Source organism: Tetrahymena thermophila, assembly GCF_000189635.1.
Source record: "Tetrahymena thermophila SB210 genomic scaffold scf_8254373, whole genome shotgun sequence".
Classification (NCBI taxonomy): domain Eukaryota; phylum Ciliophora; class Oligohymenophorea; order Hymenostomatida; family Tetrahymenidae; genus Tetrahymena; species Tetrahymena thermophila.
In genome coordinates, this window is record NW_002476157.1 from 579,083 (window position 1) to 593,771 (window position 14,689).

The 14,689-nt window shown below is 22.9% G+C and overlaps 3 protein-coding genes across 3 annotated transcripts; all 3 read left to right on the plus strand. All coding sequences in view use genetic code 6, as the record gives it.

The window, feature by feature from the left end:
* Positions 1–334: 334 nt before the first annotated feature.
* On the plus strand, positions 335–2,445 carry TTHERM_00241989 (hypothetical protein; the record flags this gene model as incomplete). The annotated part of the gene is made up of 2 exons (XM_001470986.1): positions 335–1,700; positions 1,907–2,445. The coding sequence occupies 2 exons, from the start codon at positions 335–337 to the stop codon at positions 2,443–2,445; spliced, it is 1,905 nt and encodes a 634-aa protein (XP_001471036.1).
* A 1,274-nt stretch (positions 2,446–3,719) lies between these two features.
* TTHERM_00241990 (surface protein) lies at positions 3,720–9,003 on the plus strand (the record flags this gene model as incomplete). Its single annotated transcript, XM_001024923.2, has 8 exons — positions 3,720–3,981; positions 4,029–4,190; positions 4,258–4,656; positions 4,711–4,857; positions 5,426–6,400; positions 6,658–7,191; positions 7,307–7,458; positions 7,513–9,003. 8 exons carry the CDS (start codon positions 3,720–3,722, stop codon positions 9,001–9,003), a joined length of 4,122 nt encoding a protein of 1,373 aa, XP_001024923.2.
* A 1,104-nt stretch (positions 9,004–10,107) lies between these two features.
* Positions 10,108–13,533, plus strand: TTHERM_00242000 (Ibr domain protein; the record flags this gene model as incomplete). Its single annotated transcript, XM_001024924.1, has 4 exons — positions 10,108–10,416; positions 10,478–11,113; positions 11,312–11,470; positions 11,527–13,533. 4 exons carry the CDS (start codon positions 10,108–10,110, stop codon positions 13,531–13,533), a joined length of 3,111 nt encoding a protein of 1,036 aa, XP_001024924.1.
* Between the last annotated feature and the right edge of the window lie 1,156 nt (positions 13,534–14,689).

Consider the following 14,689-nt stretch of genomic DNA (forward strand, 5'->3'; position numbering starts at 1 on the left):
TTGCGAGAATTTTAATTAGAAATTAAAAAATTTTTTCTGTGATTATTTGATTGAATGAATTTTAAGCTAAATCTTTTTAAGTATTTAAGAATTTTATGTGGATTAGAAAAATCTCATAACCATACATTATTTTTACAGTAATGAATTAATTTAGTATTTTTATTATATTTATCTTGTGAGTTATGAAGTTTGGATTACTGAATATCCCAGTAAATAAATTAAGAATAAATGCGTTTGAAAACTAATTGGTAAAATAAATATAAAATTTACTTTTTTTTGTATAATTAGCAATTATTCAATCAATTAATCAAAAATTATAAGTAATAATTTATAAATGTCATTTCTAAGAAACAAAAGTTAACCAAGGCTAGCCTCTTTGAGCAAAATTAATCCTTAAATGCAGGCGTTAAATTAGTTAAAAAAATACAGAATGTTGAGTATGGATAATTCCCCTATTAATAGTTATAACAAGATTGATTAACCAGGGTTTCTTCCTTCGATTCTACCTACAAATAATACTCTACCATTATCTACAAAAAGTAAAAAATCATCAGTTGACAATTCTATTTTTACAAATAATTCTATAATCCATAGCGAAAGCTATGCTAGAAAATTAAAGAAAAAAAGCTTAAGTACTCAAAATATCCATGATTAGTTCCAATATCTCAATAATAGCTAATTGAGTAATCAACAACAAAATGCTAAAAATAAACAAAGTGTATAGTTGCTAAAAAATAAAAATTATTCATAGATAAATATTAGTAATGCTAGTACTCTAAACGTATCGTAGAATAATAGTAAGCAGGATTTTAGTATTATGTTGAATGAATATCAAAATTCAAAATTGACTAAGAATGCGATAAACAACTCCTACCTTTCATCTAGTATAGCTAAATCTCTTAATTCATCAAGACTTTATGCTAATAATAGCAAAATGGTAACTGAACAAAAGATTATTAATTTTGAAAGTGAGCTCCAAAAAATGATAAACATGTATAACAATAACTAAACTCACTAGCATACTGAATCGGATAATCGAGCAAAAGCTAAAGATGACTCATTAGTCTTCGAAGAAGATAGCATTTTTGCTAATTAAATTCAAACGGATTCTATAAATGATAAAGAAATAGCTTCAAGGACAGCTATTTAAAGAAGAGATAAACTAGATTTTTAGAAACAATAAACACGCCTCAGATAAATGGATGCACTCCATTTAGAATATAAAATGTTGTTATCTGAGATTCAAGGAGATATTAAGAAAGATAATTTATTCAACATAATGAATTCAATCATAGAATTAAGTGAGAAATCATTTGGAAATTCTGAATTTCTAATTAAAAATTATTGTCTGTATGCTGATATTTGTAGAGACATTGGAGATTTTAATAAATCTGTGTAACTTCTTCACCATGCTAGGCTTATAAGCACAATCACTTCAAAATATTAAATTAAATTGCAGCTATATAAAAAAGTTTCAGAAATCCTTTCTTAGTCAGGCTAGAACGAAAAAGCTCTTGTCTATCTCAAAAAAATGTTGAGACTTTCATGGAAATTAAAAAATGATGATGTTGAAATAGAGGCTTATGACTTAATTGGAAAGGTACTCATGTTATTGGGTGAAGTTGATCTTGCCGATTTTTTCCATCAAAAAAGTATGAATAACGATAAAGAATTAGCTGATTCACCACTGAGAATAGCAGGTAATTAAAATCTTCAAAATGTTCTTTTTTAATACTAAAAAATGTAAGGATATTTTCTTTTAATGAGCCAATCCATCCTTATAATTTTTAATATTATTCATAATTTTCTATTTATAGTTCTTATTAAATAAATTTTTAGTATTAGTTTATTTAATTTTCTTAATCTAATAGATCTTATTATAATTTAAACAAAAATAATTTAACAGGGGAAATTGGAGTAAAAGTTAGAATTGCAAATTAATAAATTAACGACAACTAAACCTATAAAAGTGATAGTGATGACGATTTAGATTTATAATCTTTCCCTAAATCAAAGCAAGATGAACATGCTATGAGAAGCGAAATACTGAAGCAACAAAAAAAACAATAATATTTCTCTCTACCTAAAATAGTGACTAACTATGGAAAACGTTATTAGTCTATTGGAAGAGTTAATTTACCATCTTATATTAGAGAAGAGTTAGAAATCAAAGTTTCCTAACGCCTTAGTCACATGAGCCAAAACAGAGATTTAAAAAATTTCTATGTTTATACCTATAAAAACTAAAACTTCTGGATCAAAGATGGCGACTTTAATTAACAGTAAAGATTTTATGTGCTAAAGAAAAATTATAACAAACACAGATCAACTGTTAGCAAAATAGTAAAAGAACTAATTGCCTAATAATTTAAAAACATGTAAGAAGTAAAGTAGATTTTAGAAACAGACAACATCAAAATACTAAATCCTGATATTTTATAATGAAGCCATCAGTTATTACATTATAAGAGCATAAAAAATTAATCAATTTTCCACCCATAGTACCACTTTTCCTACTATAAATTTATTTATTTATTAAATAATAAAAAATAAATTATGTTAGTTAAATCTAATGTAATAGCAAATTATGATATATTTTTATTTATTCCTTATATTTTTAAAGTTAATATTTGTTCTCATTTAAAAAAAACAAATTAATTAAATTAAATTAGTTTTTTAAATATTTTGAAAACTATCAAAATTTTTATATTAATGTAATATGAAGTAAATCATTTTCGCTCAATCTAAATAATATCAAAATACTATGAGTTTGTATAAATTCTTAATTTTCAATCTTTCTTATTTTTTAATCAATAAACAATAAAAATAAAATCATCATTCAATTTTTTAACATTTTATTTAAAGAAAGTTGTTTATACTATATTCTTTTGATTATTTTCGATAGTAAAATTTACTCTAATTTAAGGAATGACTAAAATAATTTTTTTAAAATATATTTCTCCTTAACATTAGTTACTTTCTAAATAATAGTTGAGAATCTAAATAAAAGATTATGTATTCAATATTTTACATTGAAAATATATTGAAATTAAAAAAAATAACTAAAAATAAATTTATCTTTCAATTTTTAAGAGTAAATATTTAAACTGAAGCTAGCATTTAAAATGAAATCAAAATAATTTGTTTATAGAGCAAAGAAATAGCAAAATTTTTTATACTATCTATGTTTAAGAATGCTTAAATTATTTATTTTTACAACACTAAAAATAGAACTTTTTTTAAACTTTAAGTGTAGTTTATTATGAAAATATTCTTATTTTAGTCTTTTTAGTACAAAAGTTTTTAAAATATTAATATCTAATTTTTGGCAAACATCACCTTTTAAGTATATAAAAATTATAAATGTTTTACAATTTCACTTTAGTTTTACCAAATTTTGGATTCAAATATTACTTGAATAATAGAAAAAAAATCTAAAAAAATTATTATCAAAAAATTTATATTGAATAATATTTTAAATCTAATAAATTAGATTAAGAAAAAAATATTTTTTTGATTTAAAATTAAGTCAATAATAATTATTAAAATTTACCAGATAAAATCATAAATGTTTATAAAAAGTCTATATTATAAATAAATCATCTTCAAAAGATTTTTTGAAATTATTTTGAATGGTATAAATCAATTAATCAATAAATTATTTATTTTGAATTTGAAGTATTTTACTTGTATTAATTTTAGATACAACTTTAATTAAGATGATATCTTGTAATAAATTTAGAAATCATAAAAATTTACCTGTTTTTGTTTATTTGTTTAATAATAAGTTTTTTAGATAAACAAAATAATTAATAGCCAAGAATAATAAAGGAAATAGTATTAGTTGTAGTAGTAGTAGTTTGGAGAAATTCATCTAATATATGCGTTTATTAAATTAAGCTAAAATTGTAGCCTTAGCTGTATCCTTATAAATAATTTGTATTTTACACGTGAAATGTCATGATGGCTCAAAATAAGAAAGTAAAATTAAAAGGAATTCAATTTTTTCATTTATAAAATATAAATAGTACCATTCTCATCTTAAGTTTACTAGATATCAGGATTTGTTTTAGTACCAAATAAAAATATTTTAATTTTGAGCTGTTACAATTCTGAAGTGAATTCTAATACTTTAATCAAGTATCTTAACTTACAGGATACTTCTAATAAATTAATATATGAATTTAAGCGTAAATTTATAAAATTTTGTTGAGAGATAATCGATTTCATTTTAATCCAATATAAAAAATAAATTAGTGCATTTTGATGTAAAAACAATGAATTATTTAGAAGATACAAATAGCATTTTAGTCAGTAGCAACTAAAAATTAATATTAGTCGATCCTTATAGCTTTTCATAAATTTTAGCTGTTTAAATACCTGAATTAAACTATTTTGATAGAATTGAAAATACAGAATATGCAATTGCTACTTCTATTTATAAATTGTATGTGTTAAGGATTAATAGTTTAGAAATAATCAAATAATTCGAAATTAAATATCAGAAATTAGACTTCAGCTATTTTTATTATAATTAATATTTTATATTTCAAAATGGAGAAACTAGTACTTATGTATAGTCTTATAATGGAATATCTCAATAGGATTAAACTAAAGAAAATATCATCTTTTAATAAATTCATAAAACATCTTAAAGTATTTTTGTATGATTAAATGATAAATAATTAACATCAAGTATTTAATTTTTAGGTGCAAGTAAGAACCGCTATGCAGATAAAGTTTAAATTATTCCATAAAATTATGACATACTAGTATGTGGAGATTCAAGTATAGATATTTTATATGTTTAGGTCAAAGAAGATAAAAATGGTGAGCTTTAAATTCTCAATCAAAAAAGTAATTAATTTATTTATAATTCTTAAAATAAACTTTTTCACACAATTAATAAACTTTTTGTAAAAATTGAGAGAGAAAAAAAATAATTATATGGTTTCCAATTAATTATTTACATTTTTTTAACAACATTCTCATTAATTAATAGATTTAAAACTTATCAAAATGCATATTTGAAGACAAAAATAAATAACATTTTTAATAATTTTAATGAAAAAATATATATTTCATAATAAGTTAGTAAAATTTAGCTATTATTTTTTAAAATACATTTTTCATAAAAGCATAATAATTAATTAATTAATTGATTGATAGATTTAAAACAAAATTAAACTAAGTGGTAAATTAAAAGATAAAAAAGAAATTTTAAATATTTTAAAATTCGTATATTTAGAATAAAGATAGATAATCATCTCAAATTCTAGCTAAAAATATGCATACTTAATACTTAGAAATAAAAAACTTCAAATAATTAATTAATTATTTTAATGAAAAAATATTTATTATAAATAAGATTTAAGATTATTTTAATGTCAAAAATATTTTAATTAATATTTTATTTACAAATTAGAAAATATAGATTTGACTTTTGAACTAAGACGTGATTCTGATTTCAGCTATTGTTTAGATTAATTGCCTATGTCCTGCTCTCTTTGCCCATCTGGATATAAAATGAACAGATCATATTGCTTTCAAAAGTGCACTGAGAGTACGAACTAATTGGTTAACAGAATTAATAAAAGATAGCTTTAGTCTGTTTGTGGTAATGGATTTTATTTGAATGGATCAATATGTACAGCATGTCATACTTCTTGTTAGACATGTAGTGCTGGCACAAGCAATGATTGTTTATCTTGCCCATCTAATTTATTTTTCAAATATGGATAGTGCGTTGTAACATGCGGCACACCCTTTACTTTAACTGTAGTTAACTATTTAGGTTAAACTGTTCAAATTTGCAGTTCATGTAATAATGGTTTTTATTTGTAGAACTCTATCTGTGTTACATCATGCCAAGTTGGATTTTATTTAAATAAATATTTATTCTAGTGCTCTTTATGCGATAATTCATGTTATACATGTGCTGCAGGCACAAATAATGATTGCTTAACTTGTCCAGCTGGTTAAAAATTTAAATATGGGCAATGTGTTGCTAATTGTGATACTAACTAAATAATTTAAACAACAGTAAATAGCTCAGGTTAAACAGTTTAATCATGCTTAAATTGTCATTTATCATGCAAAACTTGCTTTGGAGTCGATCAATACTCTTGTACTACTTGCAATAACTTTTACTATGAGCTAAATACAACCCCAAAATAATGTGTTTAATATTGTGAAAGTAACCAGTATTTAGTTCTTGTGTCACCAGCAACAAATATTTACACATGTTAAAAGTGCCTTTGCGACTCTTGTGATGCTCAGGGTAACTGTTTATTGTGCCCTTTAGGAATGTATTATGATTATACTAAACCACCAACTAATCCTTGTGTAACAACATGTACCATTCCTGGTACATACAATGATGACGACAACAGAACTTGCAGTATTATATTTACTCAATCAATAATTAAAAAAATTAAATTTTCCTTTCAATTTAGATAATTTTTCTTGCTTAATTTAGTTATAAGGAATATCTTATTTTTTAATTTTAGATTTTTTAAAAAATCTTCTATATTATGAATAATTTTTTTAAAAAAAAGTCATATTTTTATCTAAGTTTTAAAATAAATTTTTATTATAATTTCTAATTTTAAAATTTTAAACTTAAAAAAATTTGTTAAACTTTATTTAAATTAACAGCCAAATGTTATGATAATTGCTTAGTTTGTGACTCAGATACTCCAAATGGGTGTAAGGTTTGCATTAATGGGTACTAACTGGCTCTAGGTTAGTAATGCATTCCAATAATAACGTGCGGTCCTAAGTAGTGGTTTGATGGCTTGCAGTGCGTTAACTGTATAGACAATTGTGACATTTGCTTTGCTTCAGACACTTGTTCTCAATGCAATAAAGGGTATGCATATAATACTTATACTTAAAAATGTGAATATTTGCTCATTAAATAATGTCCTATTGGATATTATTTTGATTCTAATTTAATGAAGCAATGTGTCTAGTGTCCTAGTAATTGTTTAAGTTGTAGTAGTGCTAATAAATGCAATTAATATAAAATTTAATGCCATTATACTTGCCAAGATTGCTTTGGAACTACAGATAATGCTTGCTCTATATGCCCATAAAATAGGAATATGAATAGCTATTTTGTTGATAAAAATGTTGGAATGTGTAGATGTTCCGATGGATACTCAGACTATGGAAGCACCTTATGCAAAAGTTTATTATTATATTTATTTTATAAAATAATTAAATATATTTAATTATCTTTTTTTAAATCCTTTTTAAAAACTATCAAATTTAAAATTTTTAAAATTTGTTTAATTAAAATTAGAATCAAATGCAGAATAAATTTAATACGTAGCTACTGGCGTTGAGTTGATACTCTAAAGCATACTTTCTTCGTTTTTGTCGATAGTCTCTTTCTCTTCAATATATTTCTAAATAGGTTCAGATTATTCACAATATTTAGGATAATTTTCATATGTAAATAAATTGAATAAATACTTATTTTTTGATATTGATTGATATTAATATAAGCTGAAAAGACACAACTTATTAGGACTTGATAGAACGTTATAAAATTTCAGGTATTATAACTTTAATTTACTGCTCAGAGCAACTTTTGGATATCCTCACTATGAATCTTAGAAAAGAATGCTATACTAATCAACTACAGCTATTAGGAGCCGCTATGTTACTAAAATTGAACAGATTCATTAAAGTTATAGTTTCTTCACTTCATGCTTTTCAATTATCATCCTTGATTTAGTTTTTGCAGCAATAATGGTTATCAGTAGATATTTTAAGACTTCAGCTGATGATATGCCATAAGCACTTTAGGATTAGCATCAAACAAAATGGAAAATAATAAGTTATTTTTAACTTTTTATTCCATCGTATGTATTTTCTTTCACTGTATAAGAATTAAGTTTATGCATTTTCATGCAATTTCATTTATTTAATTCTTCTAGCAACGATTCATTCTAAGAGGTAGGCTTGACATTCGCTATTATATTTTTCCTGCTAATGATTGCAATAATAGGCTACTAGTTGATTTTTCTTCCAAAGAAAAATTTAAAAGATAGTTTAATGATTTAATCCTATTTTCAGTTAGTAAAGAAAGACTAAAGCTTCTTTGCAGCTCGTTTATACGGAATTTAAAATGCAAAAAAAGTATTCTATAGCTTTTTAATTGTAGTAGCTTATGAATAACCTCTTGTTCCCATTATTTTTATGTTTTTTGGTGAAATAGTTTACACCTCATTAATTATTTATTACTAACCTTACTGTCAAAATGAACTTAATATACTAACAACTTTAGTTCAGGCAATTATGATTATAATTACATTAATAATGTTTATAATGATTGGACAGTCAGAAAACTCTTCTGTATAACTAAACGGAGTTTTTGGAATAGTTGTAATTTTTAACAGCTTGATAATTTTCTACTGCATTTATTGCATATACTTATCCATAGTCAGATTAAGAGAAAACTAATTTTTAAGCAGAATATTTCCTGAGCAAGTAAATGCACCAATTAGTGTTCCTAACTAAGACATGAGTGCTATGGAATAAGATTATTTAAAAAATAATACTAACTTTATTTCTTACACAAATAATTATGCAACTCAACTACCTTAATTTACTGATTTAAACGAACCTAAAATTGTTCAAGATTATCAAACTCGTAAGAAAATACTCTCAAACGTTAACAGAAAAAAGCTAATTAATTATGAAGGTATAAAACAAGAACATGAATTGAGCATATAAAATTAGTAGAGAGCATTAAAAGATTTACAACTAAAAGGAAAGCTTTATTAACAATAATAATTGTAATAAAACTAAGAGTATTATAATTAGCAAATAGGATAAGCTTACCATTAACAAGAATAATCAATCGTTTCTCAAATTACAAATACAGCAAATGTTCAATACTAAGAAAATTCTCAGCCGCATAATAAAACTTAAAAAAACAAATTTTTTTAAAAATAAAAATAATAAATCAATAATCAAGAACAAAAAAATTGAGAAAAGATATTCTTTAAATGCTTTAAACTCTAAATTTTTCATTGTTAAATTTATTTTTGTTTAAATTAAATTATTATCATAAACATAAATTAATATTTTTATATTCTTAATTTTTATTGATTTTTGAATAAATGCTTCTATAATAATTAAAAATCAGGAATATAAGTATTTTAATAAAAGGTTGTTTACATATTTTAATATTAAATAAATTGATCGTTAAATTTATTATTTTACAATTACTTTCATGAAAAAAACAAACTGAAATTTTAATTTCTGAATTTTTTTTAATATTCAAGCAATTAAATTTCTGATATTACTTTTCTTGAAAAGCTTGAAAAGCTTTAAGGTTCATTTACTTTTAATTAAATCAACTTAAGTAGAATTTTATTAAAATTTTAAAGTAAATAAAGGATTTAATTAAAAAATCCCAACTTTTGAATCCAAAAATATTCTAAGTTATCTCAAAAAAAAAAGAGAGAGGATTTATTTTGATTATAATTTAAATATTTTCAGAACAGGATAATAATTATTTAAATTAATCTTTTATTGAATGCATTAAATTAAAAACATAATAGTATTTTTTTTATTCAAAGTTTTTAATTTATTTGTGTTTTTATTAGTTCAATTAATTAATGAGCGGATATTAAAAACCTAATTTACATATCAAAGATTAAATTAAGAAAATACAAAAAAAAGATATTAAGCCTATTTATATCATCTATAAATAGATATTACTAAAGATATTCAACTATTTATTAAATGATATTGAAAGATGAGTGAATGAATGGATTTACTTATATCTCAATAAAAATAATCTTATTTTGATTTATTGATGATTAATGATTATTAACTAATTTAATAAATTAATTGGATAAATTAATGGTAAATTTTAATTTTCATAACCTTGATTTTAATATCAAGGAAATCTACGATCAAAGAATATTGCTAATTGGACAGTAATTAATTTATTGATTATTTATATTGTATTATATATTAATTTTTGTTAGATTAAGATAATTATATAACGTGTAGGGTACTCTTTAGTGAATATCAAAATATAGTAAGTATCCCATAGACAATAATTTAGTGTATTTATAAAAAATAATGAAGCCTTAAAAAAGGGACCAAAAGATTCTCCTTTAGTTGAAAGAATAAATAAATGACCCAGCTGATTCATTTTTTTTAGGACTCGCTTTAAAAAAGGAGTAGAAAAATCACAAATCAATGTCTCAATGTTTAGAGTATTTAAATGAGTTGATTGTTAAAGTGAATGATAAATAAAAATAGCTTAACAAGCAAGACGATCAATTTTGGAAACTTTCTATATATTATGATTACTTGCAGGAAGTAGATACTGATAAAACTTGCTATCAATTCTTGTAAAAATACATCGACCTCCCAAAAGATGACACTGTAATTAAATCATAAAATAGTTGCTTTATATTTAAAAAAAAAAAAATCATAATCATGTTAGGATAAAGATTGGAATACTGAATAGACAGAAGGTCATGACAATTTCAATCACTCGTTTCAAGCCAAGAAATAAAGACAAAATACTTTGAGCTCTAGAAATAGTGGTCATTTTTCACCATCATTCATGAGGGAAAGGAAAGCGCATAAAGATTTAGAAAATAGCTTTGAACCAAATGGTTTTTAAAAGGAAAAGCATAACAGTTAAATAGAAAATCAGCATCAATAATAAACCCATTCTAATTAAAAAGAAAAGGAATAATAGCACAATCATATTTAAGAGCAGATTTAAAAGTAGTATGAGCAAACCAAACAAAATTAGATTGATCAACATGAATAAAATTAGCATCAATAACCTTATTAATAATATGAATAAATAGAGCCTTAAACATGCTGTAAGTGTTAAAACAAAATTCATTAAAGTGATATTTTGCAACTTGTTTGCGAGCATTCTTATCATGTGAATTGTTTTAAAAAGGAAGCATCAGCATTATTAGAGTAAGAAATATTTCCCATAAAATGTTTAGAAAATGACTGCATTAATATTCCAAATATGGATTAAATGGGTTGCTTATTAGATAAACGTAATTTTTAACTCTATCAAGACAGCTATGAAAAATATCATACAAATCAAGGAAGAGTAAACAACTTTATTTTTCAAGATTTTATTTTTCCAATTTCCCCAATATTTGTTTTAAAATTGAAATCTAATACTAAACTGTAAATGTGTGATTACCTCAAAATCAGATTTAATTAATTATTTAGCAACATATTTTTTATATATCTTTATTGATGGTTTCGCTAACTTCAACTTAATTAATTAAATTAAATAAAATAGATAATTAAATGTCCAAATAACAACTGTAGATAAAAGATGCTTTATGGAAAACCAAAAGAAAAATTTGCTAAATGTATTTTTTGTAGCTAGGAAATATGTTTAATTTGCTACAGAATTCGTCATAATGGTTTAGATTGTGAACAAGTCTTAATGTTAAATGTAATTATTAATATTATTTGGAGTTTACTCATTAATCACTTCATCTTTTAATTTAGCCAAAATAAATTGAAGAAATAGCTGCTCAAAACAAACAAAAAATGAATAAAGAATGTCCAAAATGCAAAATCGTTCATCGTAATGAAGACTGTCTAGATCAATTGAGATGCGTTTGTGGTACTAAATTTTGCTGTACTTGCTTAAAAGATCCATCTAAATGCAACTGTTCTGCATAGGTGAATTCGAAATCTTATGTTTCTAACCATAATGCTAACATTTCTTCATATAGTTATTCATAGCCTAGATAACAAAACAGTATTTAAAATAATGGCTATAATGATTATTAAGCTTACAAAAATAAATCTGGGTCAAGAATTAGGTCAACTGATTAATCTAAAAATAATCTTCGTTCTATGAACACAACATACTCATAGATAAATGATAAACAGAATACTCATATAAATGCTACAAATCCATCCTCACCTCAACTATTAAATGAGTTCAATAATAAAAATGGGTAGTAAAATAATATTTAAAAGTAGCAAACCTCTTATTATCCCAATAATTTATCTTAATCTAGGGACTTTTACACTGAGAATAATACAAATTATTATCCAGATACAACAATTACAAGATACAACGAAACAAATAATAACTAGATTTAGTCAATAAATTCAGATAAAAGAGCAAATTCTCCCCCTTACCAATAAAACCATCACTATCACCATTAATAGTATAAAAGCTATGAAAACAACAGAAACAATCCAGAAATCAATAGTAAAAGTAACACTGTTGATATTATGAATACCTCTAACAATAATAATTCTAACAAATATCCTGAAAAATCTAATTTACCATACAATTATAAGGGTTAATAATATAATAGTAACAACAACAATAGTCAAAACTATAACAAATAAAATTAGTAAAATGATAACTTGAATTATCACAATTAAAGCTAAAACAGACAAGGTAATCATTAAAGTGACAATAAGTAAAATGATATTAAATAAATTTAATCCCCTCACAATGATAATTAAAATTATAAGCAACAAAATGGTGAAATTTAAAAGAAGTAGCTAGATCATTAGTAAAAATCTCAACAAAATAATGAAAATCATTAGAAGTTTCATCATTCAAATAGCACAGATTAGCATTAAAATAATAATAATTAGCCTCCAAATCAAAAAAGCTAAAATGAAAATAATTAGAAATTATCTAAATAGCATGAAAATTAAAATAATGTTTCTTTACATACTAATAATGCTTTAAATAAAAATTCATATAACAACAGTAAAAGTCTCGATTAAAACAATAATTCAATTTTTGAAAATAACAGTGCTACATTTACTCCACCTGAATAATCAAAATAACAAGCAAATGAGCATACTCCTATAAAAACTAGCTAAAAAAAGTAACAAATGCACAGTTTACATCTATATCAAGATGGTGACAATTAAAGTGAAAATCCTGTTACATTTGGAGGAGAACGACACATTCCAAAAGTAAAAGAGATAGATCCTCCTCTTTTAAGTTCTAGAAGTACAAGAAACTCTTAGAGAGGAGGTGGTGTAGTCCCTATGGTAGTGGCTTAACCTTCATAACAAAATAATTAAGGAACTCCATATAAATCGCTTCAATTCAGCAAATACAATTTACCAAAACTAAACGATACATCATCATCTAAAAGAGGAGTATTTGTACAAAATACATTTACAAATTAGTAGATGAACGAAAATTTTGAAAACAATTTGTCTTAAAGAAGTAATAACACATAGATGCAGAAATCTATATTTGATGACGAAAACTAGTAATCTGAAGAAGGATTTAGAAACAATTCCTATTTGGCAGAAAGCAGATTCAAATCAAATAACAGTTTTATAGTGACCACAACTCCTCGTAATTCTAGTCAATAAGAAAGGAGATAAACTCCTTAAAGAGGAATCTCTCCTTATAGACAATAATAATACTAACATTAGCAAGGCTATGATTTTCAACCAAATCACAACAATCCAGTCAATCAATCTTCAGGAAATAAAGAATAATATTAAAAAATTAAAGTGTGATATGATACTTAATAATTTTTTAATAAATCAACAAAAAAAACTTTATCTTTTTCATCCCTATATTAAACCTCTGTGTAAAAATAATTTTTCAAAATATTAAGTTTATTAAATAATATTTTATGTGTAAAGAGTAGATAACTGTGTAGGTCTATATATATTAAAATAAATAATATTATTTTAACACTTTTACTTTATCAAACTTTAAAAGTATTAACTAAACCTTCTTTAAAAATTAACTAAATTTATAATCAAGAAATATATATTTAATCATAAACTGTTTTTTATTCAACAAAGCAAGCTCTTTATTTTTAAGTACTCTTTATTAACAAGTTATATTATATAAATTATAATTACAGTATCTTGTTTGTAATTTAAATAATATTAAATTTTTTCTTTAATTTAATTTGTGTTTTAAAAGATATTCTATTTTAAATATATTTAAAATAAATTAGAAAACAAAAATAGTTAAGATATTAAATAAATAATAAATTAATTAATTATTCTTTAAAAATAGAATTCTTAATGTTATTCAACATAATTAATAATTTTTCTTTAAATTTATTTTAAAAAGTTTAGCTAAGATTTCTATTTGTGTTTTAAAATATTAAATTAAGAAGTAATCTTATAAATACGAGGACAAATAAACCTTCAAATAACCAAATTTTGCACATATAATGAATGATCTGGTCTGGATAAACATTTCCATATTAAATCTTATTTTTTGTTAGTTTTAACTTCTAAATGATTAGAAATACATTAAAAATTAAGATTTTTAATAAATTATTTAAAAACTTAAACTATTATTTTATTACTTTTAATGCTAGTTATTTTTCTCTATTTTGTAATATTATGTTGTTATTTTAACTTATAATTTATTATTCTTCATTTACAATTTGTATACATTTTCAAATTTCTTTCTTTTGTTTATCTACATTATACTAAAGTTTACTTTTGTGTATTTTTATTTTCTTTATTTTATTGATTAATTTTTTTTGGTTTTAATTGTTTTTATAAAAACCAAAACTCACTTTTATAATTAGTTTTATAAAAAATAGAAAATTTAATTATCAAGGTTATACTATAATGATATAATATAAAAGGAATAAATAATTTAAAAATACTTTGAAATATTATTAAGATGTTTGTTTAAAAGTGC